Below are 19,751 nucleotides of genomic sequence, written 5' to 3'. Positions count from 1 at the left end.
ACAAATATGACAGTAATTAAATAACAATCTGCTTTTAAATTTGCTATTTTTACAATTTTGAGAAATGTAAATGACATTTAGTTTTATTATCATAATTTTTTTTGTTATTTTTTCAAACTCTCAAAAAATTATTGTAAATATATATATAGCAAAACTTTAAAATCTATCAACAACATATGAGAATTTGCTATATTTAGTGAGTATTTTGATTCATTTTGCTTCCAAAATGTATGTAATAATAATAAGCAGTGCAAAATGTAGAATGAATTGGAGCTGAATTACATTTCTTTAATAGTTGGTTTAATATTCAAAACAAAAGTTTGGCCACTGGATGGTTTAATATTCAGAACAAATGTGTTTTTATATATATAAGAGGATGTTGCTTAGCATCTATGTGCTAAACAAGGTCTCTGCACTTGAAATTTACGAAATTATCAATCATTTTTCTCATCTTTCAAAACGTTAAGAGCAAGAGTCATAATATCAGTTTAAAATTTAAGAGCAGCCCAAAACCAATAACAAAGTCAAACAAGACCATACTATCTCACATGAGCAAACACAAAAATGACAAAAGTTCAAACTCTTATATTTGCAATTATTATATTGAATAAAAACTATATTTATAAAGGATAAGCACCAACCCAGACGTCTATTATTTGCTTTATACTGGTTCTTGTATGAAATTATCACATGATACAATTCAAGTCCTCCACTCTTGGACAAAAATAATACATCACTGCCCACTTCCCTCTAAAAAAATAAAATAAACTAATGAAAATAAATACAAGGCGATAGCATTGAGGTTTAAGATCGAATCATGCACGGAATAACATGAGAATCACTCACAAACCAATCGATCAAACACACTGACCACAAAAACAAAACAAATGGCCTTCAAGAAATAGACGTAACTCGAATTGAGTGGTCTGCAGATCCAGTCAAGAACACAGGCAAAGTTGGGTGCCAATCAACCGTCGTTATCGCGGCTGTATGTGGAAGAGTTTTCAATCCGCCCACACGACCACCCACCTAAGTTGAGGAATTCAATTTCAAGATCAAGCAGGTCTATAGGACATAGTTCTTAAATAAGCTTAGGCTGGAGCCAGCCACCTTGTACTACTCAATTAGTCCATTTTAGAATAGTTAAAATGACTTTGTCATATCAACACGCCTTTAGAATTCAAAACTAATTTGATGTTTGATATATAAACAAGATTTTCATACAATAAAATTTTAAATACTATGAGCTATCGACTGCAAGATGAAAGGAGTGGATGAATGATGAACCTGGTATATGGGAGCTCTCACTGAATTTGATGTAGCCAAGAGTCTTTTTCCACTTGCATCCAAAGTCATTTCATGTCTCAGAGATAGAGAGCTCTCAGAATCGCAAAACCTGTTAAGAGAAGGCACAAGCATATATTATCAAGGCAGCCCGAGCCAAGTACAGAATAAAGTATAACTACTAAGCCAAGTTCAAGAATAGTTTAGTACAGGATGTTGTCGAGGAAAAAAGTATCAAAGTGCACAGTCATCTAAGAAGATTGAAACGTATAGTTTTTTATGAAGTTCAGGATAAGTTTACATGAACAACAAAATTTTGTATGAAGAAGATAAAAAGGTATTGATTGGTATAAACATAGATTAACATTCACTAGCTATCTTCAACATCATCATGCCACACAAAATTAATCCATTCGTCTATCAGGTAATTCTCCCTTCTTTTTCACATTCATTAGCATACATCAGGACTGCAAAAATGTCCTAATGACCCTTGACAGATACGTTATGATGGATTTTTTCTAAAAAAGAAAAAGAAAAAATATATAGATGTGACCTGGAAAGAGAAAATAGAAAAAAAGAACTGTATTTTTTTCCATTTTGTGTGATTTCCACTTGTTTTTCCCACAGTAGCAATTTCTCATAATACTTCTTTTTCCCTAATAGTGCCAATTGAAAGACATTTTTGCAACTCCAAAGGCTAAGGGCTTTATGTTGAGAGATGTTTTACACCCCTTTGTTTTTTGTAAGCCCTTGTCAACAATAAAAAGGATTCCTATGATCTAAAACCCTAATAAAGAGTATTAAATTATATACCCTATAGATATTTTATTTTTAAACAACAAGTACCTGCTATTATTTCTTGACCACAGAACTTGACCTTGATTATGCAAGCTCCATTCAAATATCTGACCACAGAAATATATATCATCTTACAACCCAATAAGAATTAAAAGATCAAAATAAAATTAACAATGCATCAATAGAACTTCAATCCAGAAAAGTGAGTAAATAAAACTACTTGCCTTCCCATCTGACCCTAATGTAAAGATGCTAGTTTCATCTGGCCCAAAAAGAATCGAGTTAATGGCAGAATCATGAGCCGGCCACCCTGTAATTTGTAGACAGGCAGACATGTCTTTTTCCTAGTCAAGGTCAAGAATTTTGAAACGTATTGTTTAAATAAGTTAATGGAGCTCACCCCTTCAGTTCCACAAGCCACTGAGGTGTTATTATTTCATTTATGGTTCAGATCTAGGATTGCAGGACTTCCCTTTTCTTTTTCTTTTCATTTTTTTTGTTAAAAACAACTTCCATTAAGAAAAAATAAAAGAATACAAGGACAACAAAAGAATTAAGCCCTCCAAAACACCACGACTAAAGGAAGAAGTTCCAACTAAGTAAAATCTTTCCAGGCGACTAATTACAAAAGGCCTTCGTAACCAAAGCCCAAAGGGACACAGGAAATCTAGCTAGTGACCAAACCTCATTGGGGTCCCTAACCCTACCTCTAAAAACCCTATTATTTCTCTTGCCCCAAATATTCCAAAGCACGGTCACACCCCACCACCATCAAAAACAGCATTTCTCTCTGAAAGGCAGATGGAGGAGGAACTCCTCAATTGTCCCACGAAGTTTCTGGCCAGCCAAACTGACATCCAACTCCTGCAAAAAGAAACTCCACACAGCCTGCGCATACTGACACTCCCAAAGTAGATGATCAAGGTCTTCCTCCGCCTTCCAACAAAGTATACAGCAGAAAGGCCCCACAATCGAGGTTCTCCTCCTAACAAGCCTATCCAAGGGTCTTCCTCCGCCTTCCCTATTTGTATAATCCAGAAAAAAAGAAGCAAATACTTCCAAACTTCCAAACTTCCACACTTTTCCACATCCATTGGGGAAACCCATCTTTTAACCCGGCAATGGCCCTATCTTACAACTAAGCATCTAAGCACATGTATAAACTACAAGATTCAATTCAATGCATTCCGTTCAACAAGTACAGAAAAACGATCCCTACTGGAAATTAACTGATAATAATAATACTAAAATTAAAAATAAAAACAATATGAGAGATACTAATAATAAAAAAAAATGAATGTATCATGCATACACCACCAAATACCAATGTAGTCTTGCAAGAAAACTTCGCACTTAGAATGTATGGGAAGGATACCAAACATGTGAATCATTCCATCGGTAGCAGCAGCTGCTAAGATCTTCCCATTATGATTGAAGCACATTGAAGTGATCGCAGGAGGATCCTTACCCAAAGGAAGGACTGTCTTCATAGAAACCAAATGATAGTCAAGGCACCAAATAGCAACTGGAAGCTAAAAGCAAACTTAAGTTCCAATAGCAAGCATTTCCATACCATTGACTTCCAAGTTCTCATATTCCAGACTGTGAGTGAAGCAAACCCCAAACTATCCACATAACTTGTACCATGCCTGCAAAGACAACACATTCTTAAAAATCTCTAGCATTTTTTTCCTCGGAGAAGGGAAAAGGAACCAAGAGAAATACAAGAATGAACTTTTCTTTGAGTACAAGATGGGACAGGGAAAACAATGCCCTGAAAAATCTTGCATAGAAATACAATTCGAGAGAAAAATACAATTCAAGAGAATCATAAATGTAAACAATTAGCTAAAGAACACATAGTTCAACTTGCATTTAGTATGTGCTATGTAATCTAGAATTCAGAGAAGTATCTGTCTTATTATATTTGAGTCAAAGCAATGTTACATATTTATATAGAGAATAAACTAAACCTAGATACTATGTAAAATTACAATAAACGACATATGAGATATATATAAATATATATATATATCATAACACGCTAGACCTTTGTAGTTTGAATCTTTCACCCTTATTGTACTAAAAGAAAGGGGAAACAACGTACAAAATTGAAACCAATTTTAGTTTACAAAACACACGAAAGATTATGTTATGAGAAAAAAAAATAATACCCTCTAGATGCTGCTGCAGAGACGAAAATAGATTCAACAGGACTGCATTTGATATCCAACACACTGCAACATGATAAAATATGAGAAACTTGGAAAGGGAAGAATTAAATTTATAGATAGTTAGAGTATCAACTGAAAGAACCTAGGGAACATATCGGTTGTGTTGAGATCACACACAACTCTCTTTGCATCAACATTCCATGCTTTAATGCCCGCATCAGCAGTCCCGATTAAAAGCTTTTGCCGAAGAAAAGTACAAGAGACTCCAGTTAAACTCAAGAAAAATGATACAGAAATCATAGATGCATTCACTATATAACACAAGCTTCCATAACAACTTACTAGGCGATCAGATTTACACTCCCAATCAAGTGACATAATCTCTGCCCCACAGTAAATTGTTGCATTTCTAGATGATGGAGTGGATGAGTCATATGTCCATATCCTATTTTCCATGTATTGAATCAAAAGATAGTGAATCAGAAAACCAATAGCAGAGAAGAGAGGGTGTGAGAAAGGTGCGGCCAACAGCCATCTGGACTTCATTTAAATTTTGTTATTATTCTCTTTTGGTCCTTGCACTTTCGGACTTGTTTTATTTTAGTCCATGTACTTTCAAATGTCCAAATTTATTCCTAATACTTTTAATAATTCTCTTTTTTTTTTTTATTTATGAAAACAACAATTTTCATAAAAGAATACATAGGCATACAAAAAAAAAACAAGCTAAAAAAGGGAGAGACTCCCTCTACAAGAAGGGCCTTCAACAAAAAGAGATGGTGTCTACTGAATAGTTACAAAAGAACTTCGAAAATGAAATCCAGTAGCCCACAAAGAGACGTGGAAGCGGGCAAGGAACTAAATCTCCCAACGGTCCCTTTTAATAATTCTTAAAAATAGTTCTTTATGTTAGTTTAAAAATAGTCATGCCTCTATAAACTTTATAAACATATTCATGTAGTGTTTTGTATAATATAAAAAATATTATTAACATTTAACCAATTTCAAAAACAATTAACTTCAAGGGGTTAAATTTAAGCTAAACTATACATGGGTATTTAAAAAGTACCAAAACTAAAATGGAACAATACTCAAATAGAGACCAAAATGATATTTGAACCATTAAGGGATGCCCTTAACTAAAGGAAAGATACAAGATGACTTAATTATCAACCCATTTTCAATGTATTTCCCTTCAAATTTTCACCTCAAATACCATGAGTATTATACCTGACTGTACCATCCAAAGAAGCACTTGCTACGTTGTTTCCAGATGCAGAAAAACGGCAACGGCTGATTGGACTTGTGTGGCCCAAAAATGTCTCCTATTTACCACAGTAATATGAGTAAGAAACTCCATTGTAGGGTGAGATAGAGAAGCACATGCACATAGCTAATGACAACAAGTGTAATAAACAGAACAGTAAAGGTAAAAGTTATAGGTTAAACTTAATCTGAATGCCAATATGAAATTTTAGTAGTAGTATTACCTGAAATTCTACTTTCACTTCAGGAAAGTCTTCTTGTACGTGGACTTCTCCGCTATTCACTGGCACATTATGCATACAAATGTGATCCCTCTTATGGAAAGAAAAAACGAGGAAAAAGACGCTGAAAATTTGATAGAAACCAATTTTATTTGTATCAAGAGAATAGCCTAAGAAGATTAGAGAGCTCACTGCCTTTCCCAAGTCTCACTTGGAGAACAAACCACAAAATGACTGAAAAAGTATCTCCAACACAATCAATCTCTCATTATAACCCCATCCCCTCAACTGAGCCAATAACGAATAAATTTGGGTCCCACTCACCTGTTACATAAATACTACTTACGTATTCCTCTCCTAATTCTTCTTCGACAATATACTTTAGTCACTAGGGGGCTATTAAAATTTTGTGAACATGGAAAATCTTGCATAAAATTCTTGTAGAATCAATCGAAACAGAGTTATTTTTTTCTATTTGATACAAAAGTGCATGCTTTCTTCTTTGATAAATGTAAGTTATTACTGGCAATAAAATGAAAAACTAATTGCTTCATGAAATTATAGTATTGGAGTCAAGGATTCACCCCATCCCTAACCACCAGTGGATTTTAATTTCCCTAATTTCAGGAAGTTACTGCAAGGCTAGAATATCCCCAGCCGTCACTTTTTTATTATCACTTTTAACTATTTTATGAATCAACATAATCAAATATTGAAAATATGTGGATAAAAGAAATTATCACTTTTATTATTTAGGAGTTTAACTATTTTGTAACAAGATCAATTGAACCTTTATTTTCAATATAATGCGGACTTTGCGTTTATTTTCTAGTACTAATACTTGATCTAATCATCAAAAAACTTTTGGTCAATAGAAGAAATAAAGTACTCTAAAGTAGGTTACAGACCCATTTGGCAACCATCTTCACAACTATGACTAGAATCACCAACTTCACCGTCTCCTGAGCGACTAGTTAATAAAGAACTTGAATCTTCATTTGAAGCAATATACTTGTCAGAGCCAGCTAAAACCCCATCTCGAGCCAGCTGTGTTTCCCCAACTTGCGTAGTTGGAGGAGGACAAGTCTCCAGTGCATCATTTGATGAAGTGGCATTCTCTTCGTGCATCACATTTGGAGAACTGTTCACCAGGCTGGCATCAAATGAGACATTAAGACTAGTTCTAGTGAGGGGTTAAAATTCTATCTTTCAGATTTTGAACTTATTGTATCCTCTTAAAAAATAAAAATAAACCTACCTTCTTAAGTTGCAAAGATGAGCTTCCTTTTCCTCCAATAAAGCCTGAAGTTGAGCTAATTTAAGGTTTAACTGCTTGATATCTCTTTTCAGATGATTAACTGTGTTCTTCTCTGAACTGAGCTTTAGCAGGGCAGGAATGCGTGGTTTTGTTAAGAAATTTTTTTCTGAATTCCAGTAAGTATAAACCTCTAATAATGACCTAATGCCCATACTATCAATCTTTGTTTGCTTTGAATGAAGGATCTACCTTTGGAGGGGGAAAACAAGAAAAAAAATACAAAAAAGGAAAAAGGAAAAACAAATTTTGAGAGAAATAGTTCCCTAAATAACTCTCTCCTATTATTTGATTTTCTTTTCATTTTTCCGTTAGAATGGAATACAAATCTTCTAGGGTAAACATAAGCCACAAAGAACTCTCCTTTGCTTTTTTATTCATTGCATAAACCATAGTGTCGACCTAACTTTACTCCACAAAAAACAGAGTTGAACAACCGTGTTTAAATTGTGAATGCCAAGGACTGCTCCTACAGTCCTAATCTTAGCTACAGGAGGAAAAAGAAATGAACTAGAGATTCAAAACACCCTAAAAACGAGGTTTTCATGAAAGTAAATCAAATTTGACTGCAAGAAATATACCAAGCAGTAACGGAAGCTTAAACATCAAGATCATAATTCTTGATATTGAAGACTATGAACATCACAACAATTATATGCAGGATATGAGTGCCATTGAAGACTTCACTGAAGAAATTCCTTACAGAAACATGCAGAGCTTCATACCACTCCCTTGTAAAATAAACGCGAAAATTGGGATCAAACTTTGGATTCTTTAGGTATGGTAGGGCTGCAAAATGTCCATACACTCACATAAATACAGAAGAAATTAGTCTATGTAAGCTCGGTTAATAGAAGTTTTCAACCCACCAAACCACGGAGTCCAATCTTTAGTCCTCTGCAGTAGATCATTGCCATGTATTTTAAGAAACTCCAGAACTTTATCTGTCCTTCCTGATTGTATGGCATGTACCATATAATAACGAAGGATGGAAACCTCCAACTTTGACACAGTTGAAAGTAGTGTATTGTCAGATGATGAAGCAAGGCACTGCTTGAAAAAACCAAGTAGCCCCACCAACTTTTCTGCCTCAAACTTGGGTATATAAACTGAAAAGATTAAATCTAAAATCCTGTCCACTTGGAAACCTTTTCCAATATCTGTGCTAAGCTCACTCTCATAAGATTGAAGAGCACTTGTAAACCCCCTAAAGACAAGGAACTCCCTCACAAGCTCCTCAGCATACTGCATATTTTCCATTACGGCCCAAAATTCAACATTCAGGACCTTTAGGCTTCACTACTCACTAATACACTTAAGCCTGATTTCCTCACAAAGTTTACTGCACATATATAGTTTAACCAATTATAAGTCAATAAAATAAGATCAGCATCATGACAAATAAAATAAGTTCATTCAGAAATCAGCATAGGCCTACTGATCAAGAAGCAAACTCTAAGCACATATTTTCATTTTTTCCCAGTCATTGGTTCAATCATGCAGCTTTTTTGTACTAATTTTTCGACAACATATGCTGTAGAATATTTCAGTTGTCCCCCAAGATTAATAACTCCGCAGAGACTGATCAAAACACTGACGGATGCTTGGGAGAAAAAGAATGAGCTAGAAATGATTAGGCAAGACAGAAGAACTAAACAAAGTCAAATTTCATCAATTATGTTCACAGCCATTTGAAAGAATGACCTTCTACTTCTATGACATTAACATGATGAAAATAACTGATGACAAGTACCAATGGAGGTAATGTTAGCAAAACATCTGAAGTTCATGACAGGATAAAATTCAAGGACAAATAGATATATAAATGGGAATAATAATGTATAAGATAATTAAGTTTAGGAATCGTACCTCCATAAATTACTGAAGAATCGAACATAATCGAACCGAAGCGAACCAGAATGCCATAGATTTAAGATGTTCGTACGCACTACGCAGGAAGAACGAGAAAGAAAGCTGGGAAAGGCAGAAGAATCAGTCGATGAATTCTTTTTTAATTAGAAATGTGAAATTAGACAAGTAACTGGGCTTTATCGGCTTGGGCCTTCAAAGTGTAGTCCACTGATCTTTTTTTTCTACCAAAATTAATGATGGGGAGGGAAATTGTGAAAAAATATAACATTTCATGAAATATAAATTGGTATGATATTACGTGAAATACCCAATTTTCTAATCAATTTCATAAATGTTCTAAGTGAACATTTATATTATACAAATGGATGGTCCAAATTAATTTGATACTCATTTATATTATTTAATTGATTAACAAATATCTAAAATGAAAAAAATCGTGAGATACAGTTTTGAAAAGAGCTGGAAAATTTTTTAATGCTTTCCTTCTATGAAAACGGTCTTCTACTCGTTCCAATATGGGTTACATATTTTACAAAAAAAATTTAGAGAGTTCGAAGATGAAGAAGAAGACATTCAACGGCCGACAAATATAAAACTTATTGAACATAATACATGTAGAAATTTCGAGGTTAGTATTATATATATTTAAAATATATGAAACGTTATGTATATTGTAGATATTCGGTTAAATATGAAATCAAATGAAAATGTAATTTTGAATGAGAATCATTTTTAGAGTTTATTGAGATTTCAACGGTGAAGAATAAAACTTTCTACAGCTGGTAAAGATATAATTTTTGTAGTCAAAATCTGGGTAGAAATTTAGAGGTTACTACTATATATTTTAGATATTTGATTAAATAGCCAAACAAATGAACGTAGTTTTGAATGTGATACATTCTATGGTTTATTGAGATTCACAGTTAAAAAAAATTATAAATGTCACTATATAATATTATTGCATATAATATAAGGTATATATATACTAAATCATATAAAATAACTCTTATAGATTACATATATATTACAATACATCTATGAAGGAAATATATGTCGTTTACCACTGTTTTAGTAGTATTTACTATAGTTAAAACACAAATTCTGTTGGAATCTAAACACAAATTCTGTCAGAATTATGTATACAATATTATTGTATATAATATGAGGTATATATATATACTAAATAACATAACAAAACTATTATAGATTCCAAATATATTAAAGTACATCTATAAAGAAACCAAATACATTTATTGAGGAAAACTATGCATGTATGATCATGTCATCTACTACTGTTTTAGTAATATATACTATATAAACATATAATTTAAACACAAAATTCGTAGAAATTACGTATAAAGGATTATTGTATATAATAAATAACATAACATAACTATTATGTATTATGGATATATTAAAGTATATTTATAAAGGAATCAAATCATTTATAAAAGAAAACTATGTATGTATGTTCATGTCGTTTACTACTATTTTAATAATATTTATTATATAAACACATAATTTAAATACAAATTCTGTTTGATGAAACGAAGGAAAAATGCAAACTTCTTAGTGTACATAATTATATATGTCATAATGTATATATGATGTGGTATATATGTGTAAGGATCACCAAGGTAAATTACAAAATTTGAAGAAAAAGAAAACGAAAGTAATTGATTGTAATTTGAGAAAGCGAAAGTAATTGAGGAAATCAACTAACCAAAAATTGTCTATAAAATGAAATTTCGAACAAAACTAAAGAACCAAGATGAATAACGTTATTGATAACCGCAAAATTGATAGAAAAAACGATGAAAATTTATTTAGGAAGAAAACTCGCCAGTGTCCGACTTTTTTTCTCAAAATCTTTACTGGTGATGCAAAAACACTAGTATAATGTTATGTTTAATCGTTAAATTTTTTCATATTAGAAAAGTTTTGATTTTATATTGAATTCCTAAAATATTTTTATTTAATTTCATTATTAATTTTTCACATTAATTACTAGGTCAATTATCATTTACCAAATTAATTTAGTATAATATAAATAAAGAAATCATTTAGATTTAAATACAAAATTTATATATAATTACTAATGATTATATTTCTATTTAGTTTCATTATTAAATTTTCAAATTAATTACTAGCTAAAAAAGAAAACTGTCATTTACCTTGTTAATTTAGTATAATATACCCCGTTAATTTAGCATAATATAAATAAAGAAATCATTTTGATTTAAATATAAAATTTATATATAATTACTAATTATTATAGGATTATACTTGTCCTAAAAATTAACGAAAATTTAATCAACAAAATAAATTATAACTTAATACATTTGTGAAAATTGACGTAGATTGAGGTAAGTTATCTTTTAAGTTTTATATTATAGAATCTAAATAGTTTGTCTATGGAATAATAATTAAGTATATAGTAATATTCTAAAAAAATTTACTAATAATAATTAAATATATAGTAATATTCTAAAATGATTGTAAATATAGTTAAGTCTATCGATATAGACGTCTATTGCATACTTTTATAGTCGATAAATTTTGTTATATTTGTAATTTTTTAAAAATGTTTACATAAATACTACCCCTCCCATCTAGCTTATGTCAATAGTACCCTAAATAGAAAACCGTGTATGCATTTTACCAATTTATCCTTCATTCATTTTAAACAAACACTTGATAATTTATTCATTAAAATGCTGAAAATAAAGTATGGGAAGGCATGATTTGGAAGAAGATAAATCCCTACAAAGATTGAAGAAATTTTACCCAAAAGGAATGTAGTATCCAAAGTGCTTAAGAGAAAATCAAAATGATAGATATAACTAAAGCAACCCCTACGGAACAAAAAAGAAAAATCAAGAGTGTACAAACACGTTCCAAGAGTTGGTTGCTTTGGTGGCCGAAACGAGAATTATCCCTTTCTAGTGGCCAAAACGAGAGTTATCTGGCCATCCCTTTCTTGCTGCCTAATCCAATCCATTCAAAAAAGGTTCAACCTCACCTTTTAACCTTATTTGATTGTTATAAGTTAGTTATATTAAATTTATCCATTTAAGAACGTAATGCTATTATTTTTTTACATTACAAAAGGGTGAAAGATGATTACGAATGACCTATTTGAAATGACTTTATAAGTTCTTACAAACACTTTGTTTGTTGTTATATTTTTCAATTACTTAGAAAGTCATTCCAAATAGATTCGTAGGAAGTAAACTTACAAAAAGAAAAAATGGACATTTGGCTCTAAAACTAAGTGGAATCCTACTTCTAATGTTCTTAAGCAAAACGATGTTGTGTGTTACATTTAAACTATCTTGGAGAGATTGTGGAATGGCTGCATGTAGCCAAAGAAGATGAAGGTTGGCTATTAATGGTGAAGGAACTTGACTGATTGGTGTCTCTTTTCATGGCTCTATAAACTTGATCCAACCCTTCCTCAACCAGCTCCACCACCGTTTGTGGCATTGGCGGCATGTCGACATCCATTGATCCTTCCAACATCCTCACAATGTCACCCATCGTCGGTCTCGTGACAACTTCATCTTGAATGCACCAAAATGCAACTTTTAATGCTCTCATAAGCTCTTTTTCCTCCACTGCACCCTCTAGTCTCCTATCTGCGACTTTGAAATGTGTCTCATTCCTCATCTCCTGCTCAGATAAAATTAATCATATGTGACATAAGTCTATGAAAAGACTCTATGCTGACGGTGAATCTCTCTAGTATCATAATTGGTCACTTCTCTCTAGTATCATAATTGGTCGCTTGATGACATCTCAAAAACTTCAAATGCCACATCTTATGAAAATTACTATAGTAGTATTTGTTGTTCTCAGTTTAGTTTTAGTTGATTTCTTACATACGATTGAATCGTGATAGTTTGTAATCATTCTATCATATACAAAAAATTAAATTAGCTTTAACTCTAAGAATTTGAGACTACAGTGATTGAAAAATTCTAATCCTGAAACTCATCTCCTTTTTCCTCAAAAGTTGGCATGTGAATGCTTGAAAATTTGAAACCAACACAGAAGAATTATGTTGGAATGTCGTTAACCCTTCATCTCATGTCCCACTATTTATAAACTATTTTAAACCTAAGGCACGCCTCTATAATCCGATATTTTATATTCTCTCTAATAATAAAACACAATTCTCTCCTTTTGCTCGTGCACGTAACCAACATATTGTAATGAACCATGTAAATGTTTGTATCAATGCTGACTATTTATGTCTTTTGCTTATCTTTGATTGCCAATTTCTTAACAAACTATAAACAATAAAGTAATAGCAAGATTTAGAAGTGATAGCAAGATTTAGAAGCTTACCTTGTAAGCCCAACCGGGATAGAAGAAGTCTTCAGCATCAAAAGACATATCAAGGTTTCTCCTGCCACCAACAATCTCCAAGAGAAGCATCCCATAGCTGTAAACATCAGCTTTAACAGTGATGGGGCGATTACTAACCCACTCTGGAGCCAAATACCCTCTTGTTCCTCTCACCATTGTTACAACATGTGAATGCTCTCTTCCCATCAGCTTAGCCAGACCAAAATCTGAAACTTTGGGACAAAAGTTTTCATCCAACAGAATGTTTTCTGGCTTGATATCACAATGTATGATCCTATTCCTGCATTGCTCATGGAAATAAGCAATCCCTTGTGCTGTGCCAACTGCTATGTGGAACCGAGTCGACCAATCTAAAATTCTGTCTTGATTATGATGTGATGGAAATATCCACTTGTCCAATGAACCATTTTTCATAAACTCATAAACTAGAAGCCTGAAAAATGCAATGAGTACTTAGATCCAGATGAAATTCTATCACACGCACAGAAATTTGATATGAAATGCTTGAGGCTATTTAGTCATTGTTTTGATAAAAAGAAGTTTTGCATGTGTCTTTGACAGTATTTTCAAACTCATTCCATATAACTTTTAAGAACAGGATCCTTGAAAGTATGAACAACTTCAATAATCCATGAAAACAACTTGGAGAAAATAAGCGAAAGCAACTGAACTTATAAACAACACCCATAAAAATTAATTTCTTGTGCATTAGTTCTTGCAACTCTTATTAAACCCAGCTTTTGGGTAGTCGTAAAGAGTGAGCTCATTGAAAACAAGAGCTTGAATTGTTTTAAAAAGACATGTCACCATTGAAAATGAACTTAACTGAAAACAAGAGAAAACAGCTTCTAAAAAACAATCATTCAAAGTTCAAAAATTTCTTTATAAATTATTGCCTATCGGATAGGAAAATTCACCTATGTGATCCTTCTGAGCAGTATCCACAGAGCCGAACCAAGTTCATGTGATGCATAGATCCAATTGTGTTAACTTCAGTTATAAACTCTTTCTCTCCATGAGGAAAAACTCTGTCAAGTTTCTTCACAGCTACAAGAGTCCCATCTCCAAGGCTTCCTTTATATACACTTCCAAATCCCCCTAAAAATAAACAAAACATCAGAACTGTTGATTTTATGGAATTAATCTATATTTCATTCATTATTTAATAGAGATACAAGCCTATATATAACCATAGAGAAATACACTTAAGGAAATAATATCAAATAATATCTCTAGAATAATATCTCCTAAGAATAATCTAATTATATTAATACCCTCCCTCAAACTCAAGGTTGAAATCACAAACTTGAGTTTGCTAAGAACTAAGAAAAGAAACAATATATCTAGAATAGAATAAAAAACCCGAAGAACAAACACACAAAGAACTTCTAGGCTAAAACAAACCCACGAAGAGCGAAACGAAGAACTTCTGGGATAGAAACATAGATCCTCGTATAGAGATCTATAACAGAACCTAGGAAGAACGAAACAAGAACTCTGGGGGCAAAATGAAAGAGCAAAACTGAAGCAAAGTAGAATCAAATCAGGATGAAAACGTGGTCTGAATAGGGCAGGAGCGTTTCGTCATCAGAATGGAACTGAACGAACTAAACTAAAGCAAGTCAGAATCAAATTGAACAGGAAATCTGGGTGAACAGAACGAAAACTGAAGAGGGTTGAGAGGTTGAGTAGATAGAGAGCTTTGTGGCGTTATTCGCAAAAAGAGAAGATGCGTTTCATGACAACGAGCTTCACAAATGGGAGCGGACAAAGCCGAACCTGTGCGTCATCGGCTGTGAATGGAGCGGAGCGGTGGATCATGGATCTGAACAAAGATTCACCCTCTTCAGGATCGGGAGTCTTCAATCGAAATAGATTGTCTGGTACGAGTAAAGGGCGACGGCGGCAGGTCGGTCTGATCTGGAACAGTATGATTCGAAAGCGAGAGATGAAATAAAACACGGATCTGGAAGTCGAAGACACGAACAGAGATACACGAACAAATCGGTGCTTGCAATGTGCGCACAAGTAGATCTAAGTGAGGACGAATGGAGAGCGGATATGGGTCGAGAGTGCAACGAACTGTGTGGATGGAAGGAGCAGTGATGGCGGAAGGAGTAGTGGCGGCGGCGGCAGAATCAGAGACGAGGATTTTGATCTAGGAGGCAGAGCGAATTACTTGGAGACATGATGTGTATTGATTACCGATGGGTATGGCTCTGCCTCCGTTGATTTCCGTCGACGAATCAACGGAGGCAGACGAATCAACAGACGCAGAACCCTAGAGCTCCGATACCATGTTGATTTTATGGAATTAATCTATATTTCATTCATTATTTAATAGAGATACAAGCCTATATATAACCATAGAGAAATACACTTAAGGAAATAATATCAAATAATATCTCTAGAATAATATCTCCTAAGAATAATCTAATTATATTAATAAGAACATCCCATGAAAACACTGAAAATGGACCTAAAGAATGCCTCTAACACTTCAGATTTGCTCTTCTTTCATGAAATGGTTGAGACCGATTTAAAAATGGTTAAAATCACATTTGTCACTCTCAAAATTACTGGAAAAGTGCTTTTAACCATCTAAAAGCAATTTTAATAGTTTAAAAAATGCAGTTGGAAGTTTAAAATTAAATGTTTAATTGGTTTTGAGTGATTTAAGGGTGTAGTTTGAAGTGATTTTAACATGGTTAAAATCATTCCCAAACATAAGCTGGTATATTTGAAGTACGAAAAAGACATTTTTCCATAGCCAAAACCAAAACTACCTTTCATTCGTAATCATGGAGAAGATACTGAATCAGGCTTTAAAACACTACAAAAAGGTTACCTGTGCCAAGAACCTCAGAGAAATTGTTCGTTCGGACCTGCAAATCACGGTGGGTAAAACTAATGGGAGCACCAGACAAGATGAGAGAGCTTTCCATGGCTCTCTTCATAGCTCTCCTTCTACGAACATTATAATATAACAACAGACAAAGCAGCCCAATCAGAAAAGCCATACTCAGAACAATAGGAATTACCGTAGCCTTTTCTTTAGCACTTCCTGAAGAATCTCCTCCACCTCCTGGCCCATTGGCTTCTGGTATTGAGCCATTAGACTTGACCTTAACAAACAGAGTCGAACCAGCATCCTCAAATCCGCCAAAATCTAAGCTTCTCAACACCCAACAGTAAGGCTTCTCATCATCAAGCCCATAAACAGAAGCAACACACTCACAATCAGTTAAGCAAGCATCACCACATTTGGCTACTGTGTTGATATCGCTGTAATTTGCAATCACAGAGAACTCAGAGTAATAATAATTTGTTTGCTGAACAGGAGAAATCCTGAACTGAGTCGAGGAAGATTGATGATTTTGGCCGCCACATTTCCCCACCGACGATGAATTTTCAAAGCACTGGCTGCCGCCGTTGTCCTTGAAAGTCCCCGGTAAGCAAGAACAAGACGCATTCGTCTTGCTTTTATCCAAATAACAAATCCCATTTCCACAAATTCCAGCAATATCACAAGGATTTGAAACTGCCGCCCATTCTGGCACCCATTGGCGAGACCCATTGACATCATCATCCCAGCGATACAAACGCAAGTTCCCATTACTCTCTAAGGTCAATCGTCGAACAACTTGTGTGCGTACATTACGAATCGACTGATTTGTTGATGCTGACAATCCCCCATTATCGTTATCGTTCTTGTAAACATAAACCGCGCCATTAGAGGAGTCACCATACACCACACCGAAGCTTCCACCTTCATCTAAAACAGCAATGACTTCCCCTGTTACATTGGAAATTTCAGGGGCGGACCAGTACGAGTAATTTGCGTAAGATTCAGGCAAACCCTCGTAACTTTCAGGCAAATTGAACGTCAAGGCAAGTTTGAGAGTGGTGCGCTGTTGGAGCATTTTTAGGGTATAATATCCGCCATGGGAAGGGGATTTTGACGTTGTTAGCTCTAAAGAGACCGATAGAGGTTGATTTGGGAGAAGGGTATCAGAAGGGTGTGAAAAGCTTTGCCAAACAGGGCTTCGTTCAGCGTTGAATAGGATAAAATTTCCGGATTCCGACATGACGGCATACTCTGCTCCATCTCCAGAGGTGTTGGAAGACCAGACGACGGAGGCGGCAGCACCGTCGGTGAGTACGAGGTTTCCGGTGACGTCGAGCTCCACAATCGCATTCTTGGAGACTGGAGAGTTTCTATAAGTAAATGATTGAGAGAGAAATGAAACATGATCGCTTAAATGAAGAACAGAGGAACTGGAACATAGCAGATTTTATTTGATCTTTTTGAAAAGGTTTCATACCCAAAAAGCTGACGGCAATGTGTTCTTCCATTGATGAAGTTCAGACATCTGAATTCATCTTTCCATGAACGTTTTTCATAGTTTTTAAAGATTTTGGAATTAGAAAAACACTTTTTTCAAAACCATTGCTCATAATTTTGGCTCAAACCCTGTTCTTCGCATGAAATTCAAGTAACAAAATCAACAATCTAAGCAAGTTGGGAGAATGTGTAGAATGTGGAATTTTTGTGATTACTCTTCCCAAAATAATATTCTACAATAATTAAGTTCAAATCTATTTTATTACATTTTAATAATAATAATAATAAAGTTTTCATCTTCCCTTTCTAATTTGTTACTATCAAAAAGAAAATTCCTATTTCCACAAACTATTTGGACTTTCTTTACCATAAAGAAAAAAAAAAAGAAGGTATAATTGAGCTTATTTTTTCTAGAAAAAGTAATATATTGAGTTGAATAAAGTTTTCAAGATGAGTCCAAAGTTCTAACAAACAGTGAATATTTTTTTACTCAATCTTGAAAAGGATATTTTGTTAATGGTTTTAATGAATATAGATTTGGAAACTTTTCTTTTTAATACTCCACCTACATGCATAACTATTCAAATTTTCAATTCTTAATTCATTTTCTTAACTAAATATATATGAATAGGTTTGGCTGTTTAATTTAATTTATTAAAAATGTTAATAAATTATACTTTTAGATTTTTGAAATAATCATTATTTATTTATTTATTTGTCAACTTCGTCGTTTGTAGACAGATTACTTACAGATTTAAAACTCTAAATTTATAGTTCGTATCATAGTAAATACATCAATTAGTTTTTTAGTACGAAATAGAGATGAATAATTTGAACAATAGATCTTTTGTTCTTCAAAATACACAGATGTTAGTTGAGTTTAAACACTGGTTGTCACATAAATTAATAAAAAATTATAAAAATATCACATAATATTATTAGTAACATGGAATGATTCCGATAATCGTATAAAAGAAAAGTTGTTTTTCCATTTTTGTCACGATGGTATCAACTATAAAAATTTCACTCCATCTTTTTTTGTACTAAAAGGAAAAAAAGAAAAAAAGAGAAGAAAAAGCTGAAACTTAAGCGTATGATGTCGATATTAATCTTTAATTTTCTCTAAAAGCTAAGCCTTTTTCCGATGAATAATGTTGCAAACTAAGTCAAAAAATGCAAGACTCTACCTTCTGTATGAAATTATTTCACCATACAAAATGAAATAGTAAACTAAGATTTAAAAAAACAGAAGTTAACAAAGAAAACAACGCACAAATATAAACTAAACAACAATGCTTCAACTATATTAGTAACAACCAACCTATTGGCTGACCATATTACAGTGCGATCTCCTGGAAGCTCCGCAAACCAAATAGCAAGTAGAAATCGATCATTAACATTATCACCACTACTACTTAATGGGCTAAATCCAAATGCAAATGTACGATTATCAGAAAGCCATACTTGATTATGATCACTAGCAAACAACCTCGATCTGATACCAATTTGACCGGCCATACAAGCCTGGATAAACCATGCAAAACCCAAAATAAAAAAGAAAGAATTAGCACCTGAAGCCATTAGAAGGGCAGAGAAGAAAAGAAAAGAAAAAGAAAGAATTGGGCATAATTCTTCAGCCATTAATGGGCTTTAAGCAGCTTCAAAGAGGCACGTCTCTCTCAAAGAAATGGGATAAATGAATAATGATAATGGTGTGTGTAATTAAGTGTAGAGAAGTTGGTGAACTACACTTTGAAAAAAGCTTCCCACAAAAGAATGGACGGCTGTGATGACACGTGTTGGAAGCTGTAAGGTTGAAGGGTGGAGATTTAATCTTCCTAATTTTCATGAAACATATGACTATGTGACACGTTTCTTTTTGTTTTGTATTAATTCACATTTTCACACCTTAGGTGATGAATTCCAATTAAATTTTCAGGTTTAGGAAACTAAATTAATAATACGATTGAAATATGGGGCTTTCTAAAGTCAACGGATGTGTTCTATTGTACTAAAAATTATTGGGAGGCCGGCTTTATGTTGTCGTTGACATTCTAAGACTTTCGACAATACAAGATGTGTGGACTACAAATAGTATATATTTA

The 19,751-nt window shown here is 33.5% G+C and overlaps 2 protein-coding genes across 5 annotated transcripts; both read right to left on the bottom strand.

Moving 5' to 3' along the window:
* Positions 1 to 598: 598 nt before the first annotated feature.
* On the bottom strand, positions 599 to 9,082 carry LOC101209643 (WD repeat-containing protein 91 homolog). Its single transcript, XM_031882813.1, has 16 exons — positions 8,928 to 9,082; positions 7,928 to 8,400; positions 7,725 to 7,847; positions 7,002 to 7,143; positions 6,652 to 6,896; positions 5,747 to 5,805; positions 5,487 to 5,581; positions 4,599 to 4,701; positions 4,399 to 4,493; positions 4,257 to 4,319; positions 3,656 to 3,731; positions 3,458 to 3,566; positions 2,307 to 2,419; positions 2,131 to 2,189; positions 1,288 to 1,396; positions 599 to 1,029 (listed from the first exon to the last, which is right to left on the bottom strand). Exons 2-16 carry the CDS (start codon positions 8,316 to 8,318, stop codon positions 895 to 897), a joined length of 1,917 nt encoding a protein of 638 aa, XP_031738673.1. The 5' UTR covers positions 8,319 to 8,400; positions 8,928 to 9,082; the 3' UTR covers positions 599 to 894.
* Positions 9,083 to 11,930: 2,848 nt separating this feature from the next.
* LOC101209399 (G-type lectin S-receptor-like serine/threonine-protein kinase At5g24080) lies at positions 11,931 to 19,256 on the bottom strand. 4 transcript variants are annotated; one of them, XM_031883095.1, is made up of 6 exons: positions 18,968 to 19,256; positions 16,343 to 17,519; positions 16,150 to 16,186; positions 14,219 to 14,399; positions 13,281 to 13,734; positions 12,110 to 12,602 (listed from the first exon to the last, which is right to left on the bottom strand). In XM_031883095.1, the coding sequence occupies exons 1-6, from the start codon at positions 19,225 to 19,227 to the stop codon at positions 12,261 to 12,263; spliced, it is 2,451 nt and encodes an 816-aa protein (XP_031738955.1). In that variant the 5' UTR covers positions 19,228 to 19,256; the 3' UTR covers positions 12,110 to 12,260. The 4 variants fall into 4 exon arrangements, with proteins under 4 accessions (XP_011651424.2, XP_031738955.1, XP_031738956.1 ...); XM_011653122.2 differs by having other exon boundaries at positions 11,931 to 12,602; positions 16,150 to 17,519; positions 18,968 to 19,255; XM_031883096.1 differs by lacking the exon at positions 18,968 to 19,256 and adding an exon at positions 17,627 to 17,995 and having other exon boundaries at positions 16,150 to 17,508.
* Between the last annotated feature and the right edge of the window lie 495 nt (positions 19,257 to 19,751).

This window comes from Cucumis sativus, chromosome 3 (assembly GCF_000004075.3).
Source record: "Cucumis sativus cultivar 9930 chromosome 3, Cucumber_9930_V3, whole genome shotgun sequence".
Classification (NCBI taxonomy): domain Eukaryota; kingdom Viridiplantae; phylum Streptophyta; class Magnoliopsida; order Cucurbitales; family Cucurbitaceae; genus Cucumis; species Cucumis sativus.
This window is presented reverse-complemented; position numbering and strand designations above follow the sequence as displayed.

Coding starts and splice junctions, on each gene's coding strand:
- LOC101209399 (XM_011653122.2), bottom strand. CDS start 19,227: ATGGCTTCAGGTGCTAATTCTTTCTTTTTTATTTTGGGTTTTGCATGG. Junction 14,400..16,149: donor CTCTGAGGTTCTTGGCACAG/GTAACCTTTTTG, acceptor GTTTATTTTTAG/GGGGATTTGGAAGTGTATAT. Junction 13,735..14,218: donor TGCTCAGAAGGATCACATAG/GTGAATTTTCCT, acceptor TGCATTTTTCAG/GCTTCTAGTTTATGAGTTTA.
- LOC101209643 (XM_031882813.1), bottom strand. CDS start 8,318: ATGGAAAATATGCAGTATGCTGAGGAGCTTGTGAGGGAGTTCCTTGTC. Junction 7,848..7,927: donor AGATTGGACTCCGTGGTTTG/GTGGGTTGAAAA, acceptor GACATTTTGCAG/CCCTACCATACCTAAAGAAT. Junction 2,190..2,306: donor CATTAGGGTCAGATGGGAAG/GCAAGTAGTTTT, acceptor TTCTGTGGTCAG/ATATTTGAATGGAGCTTGCA.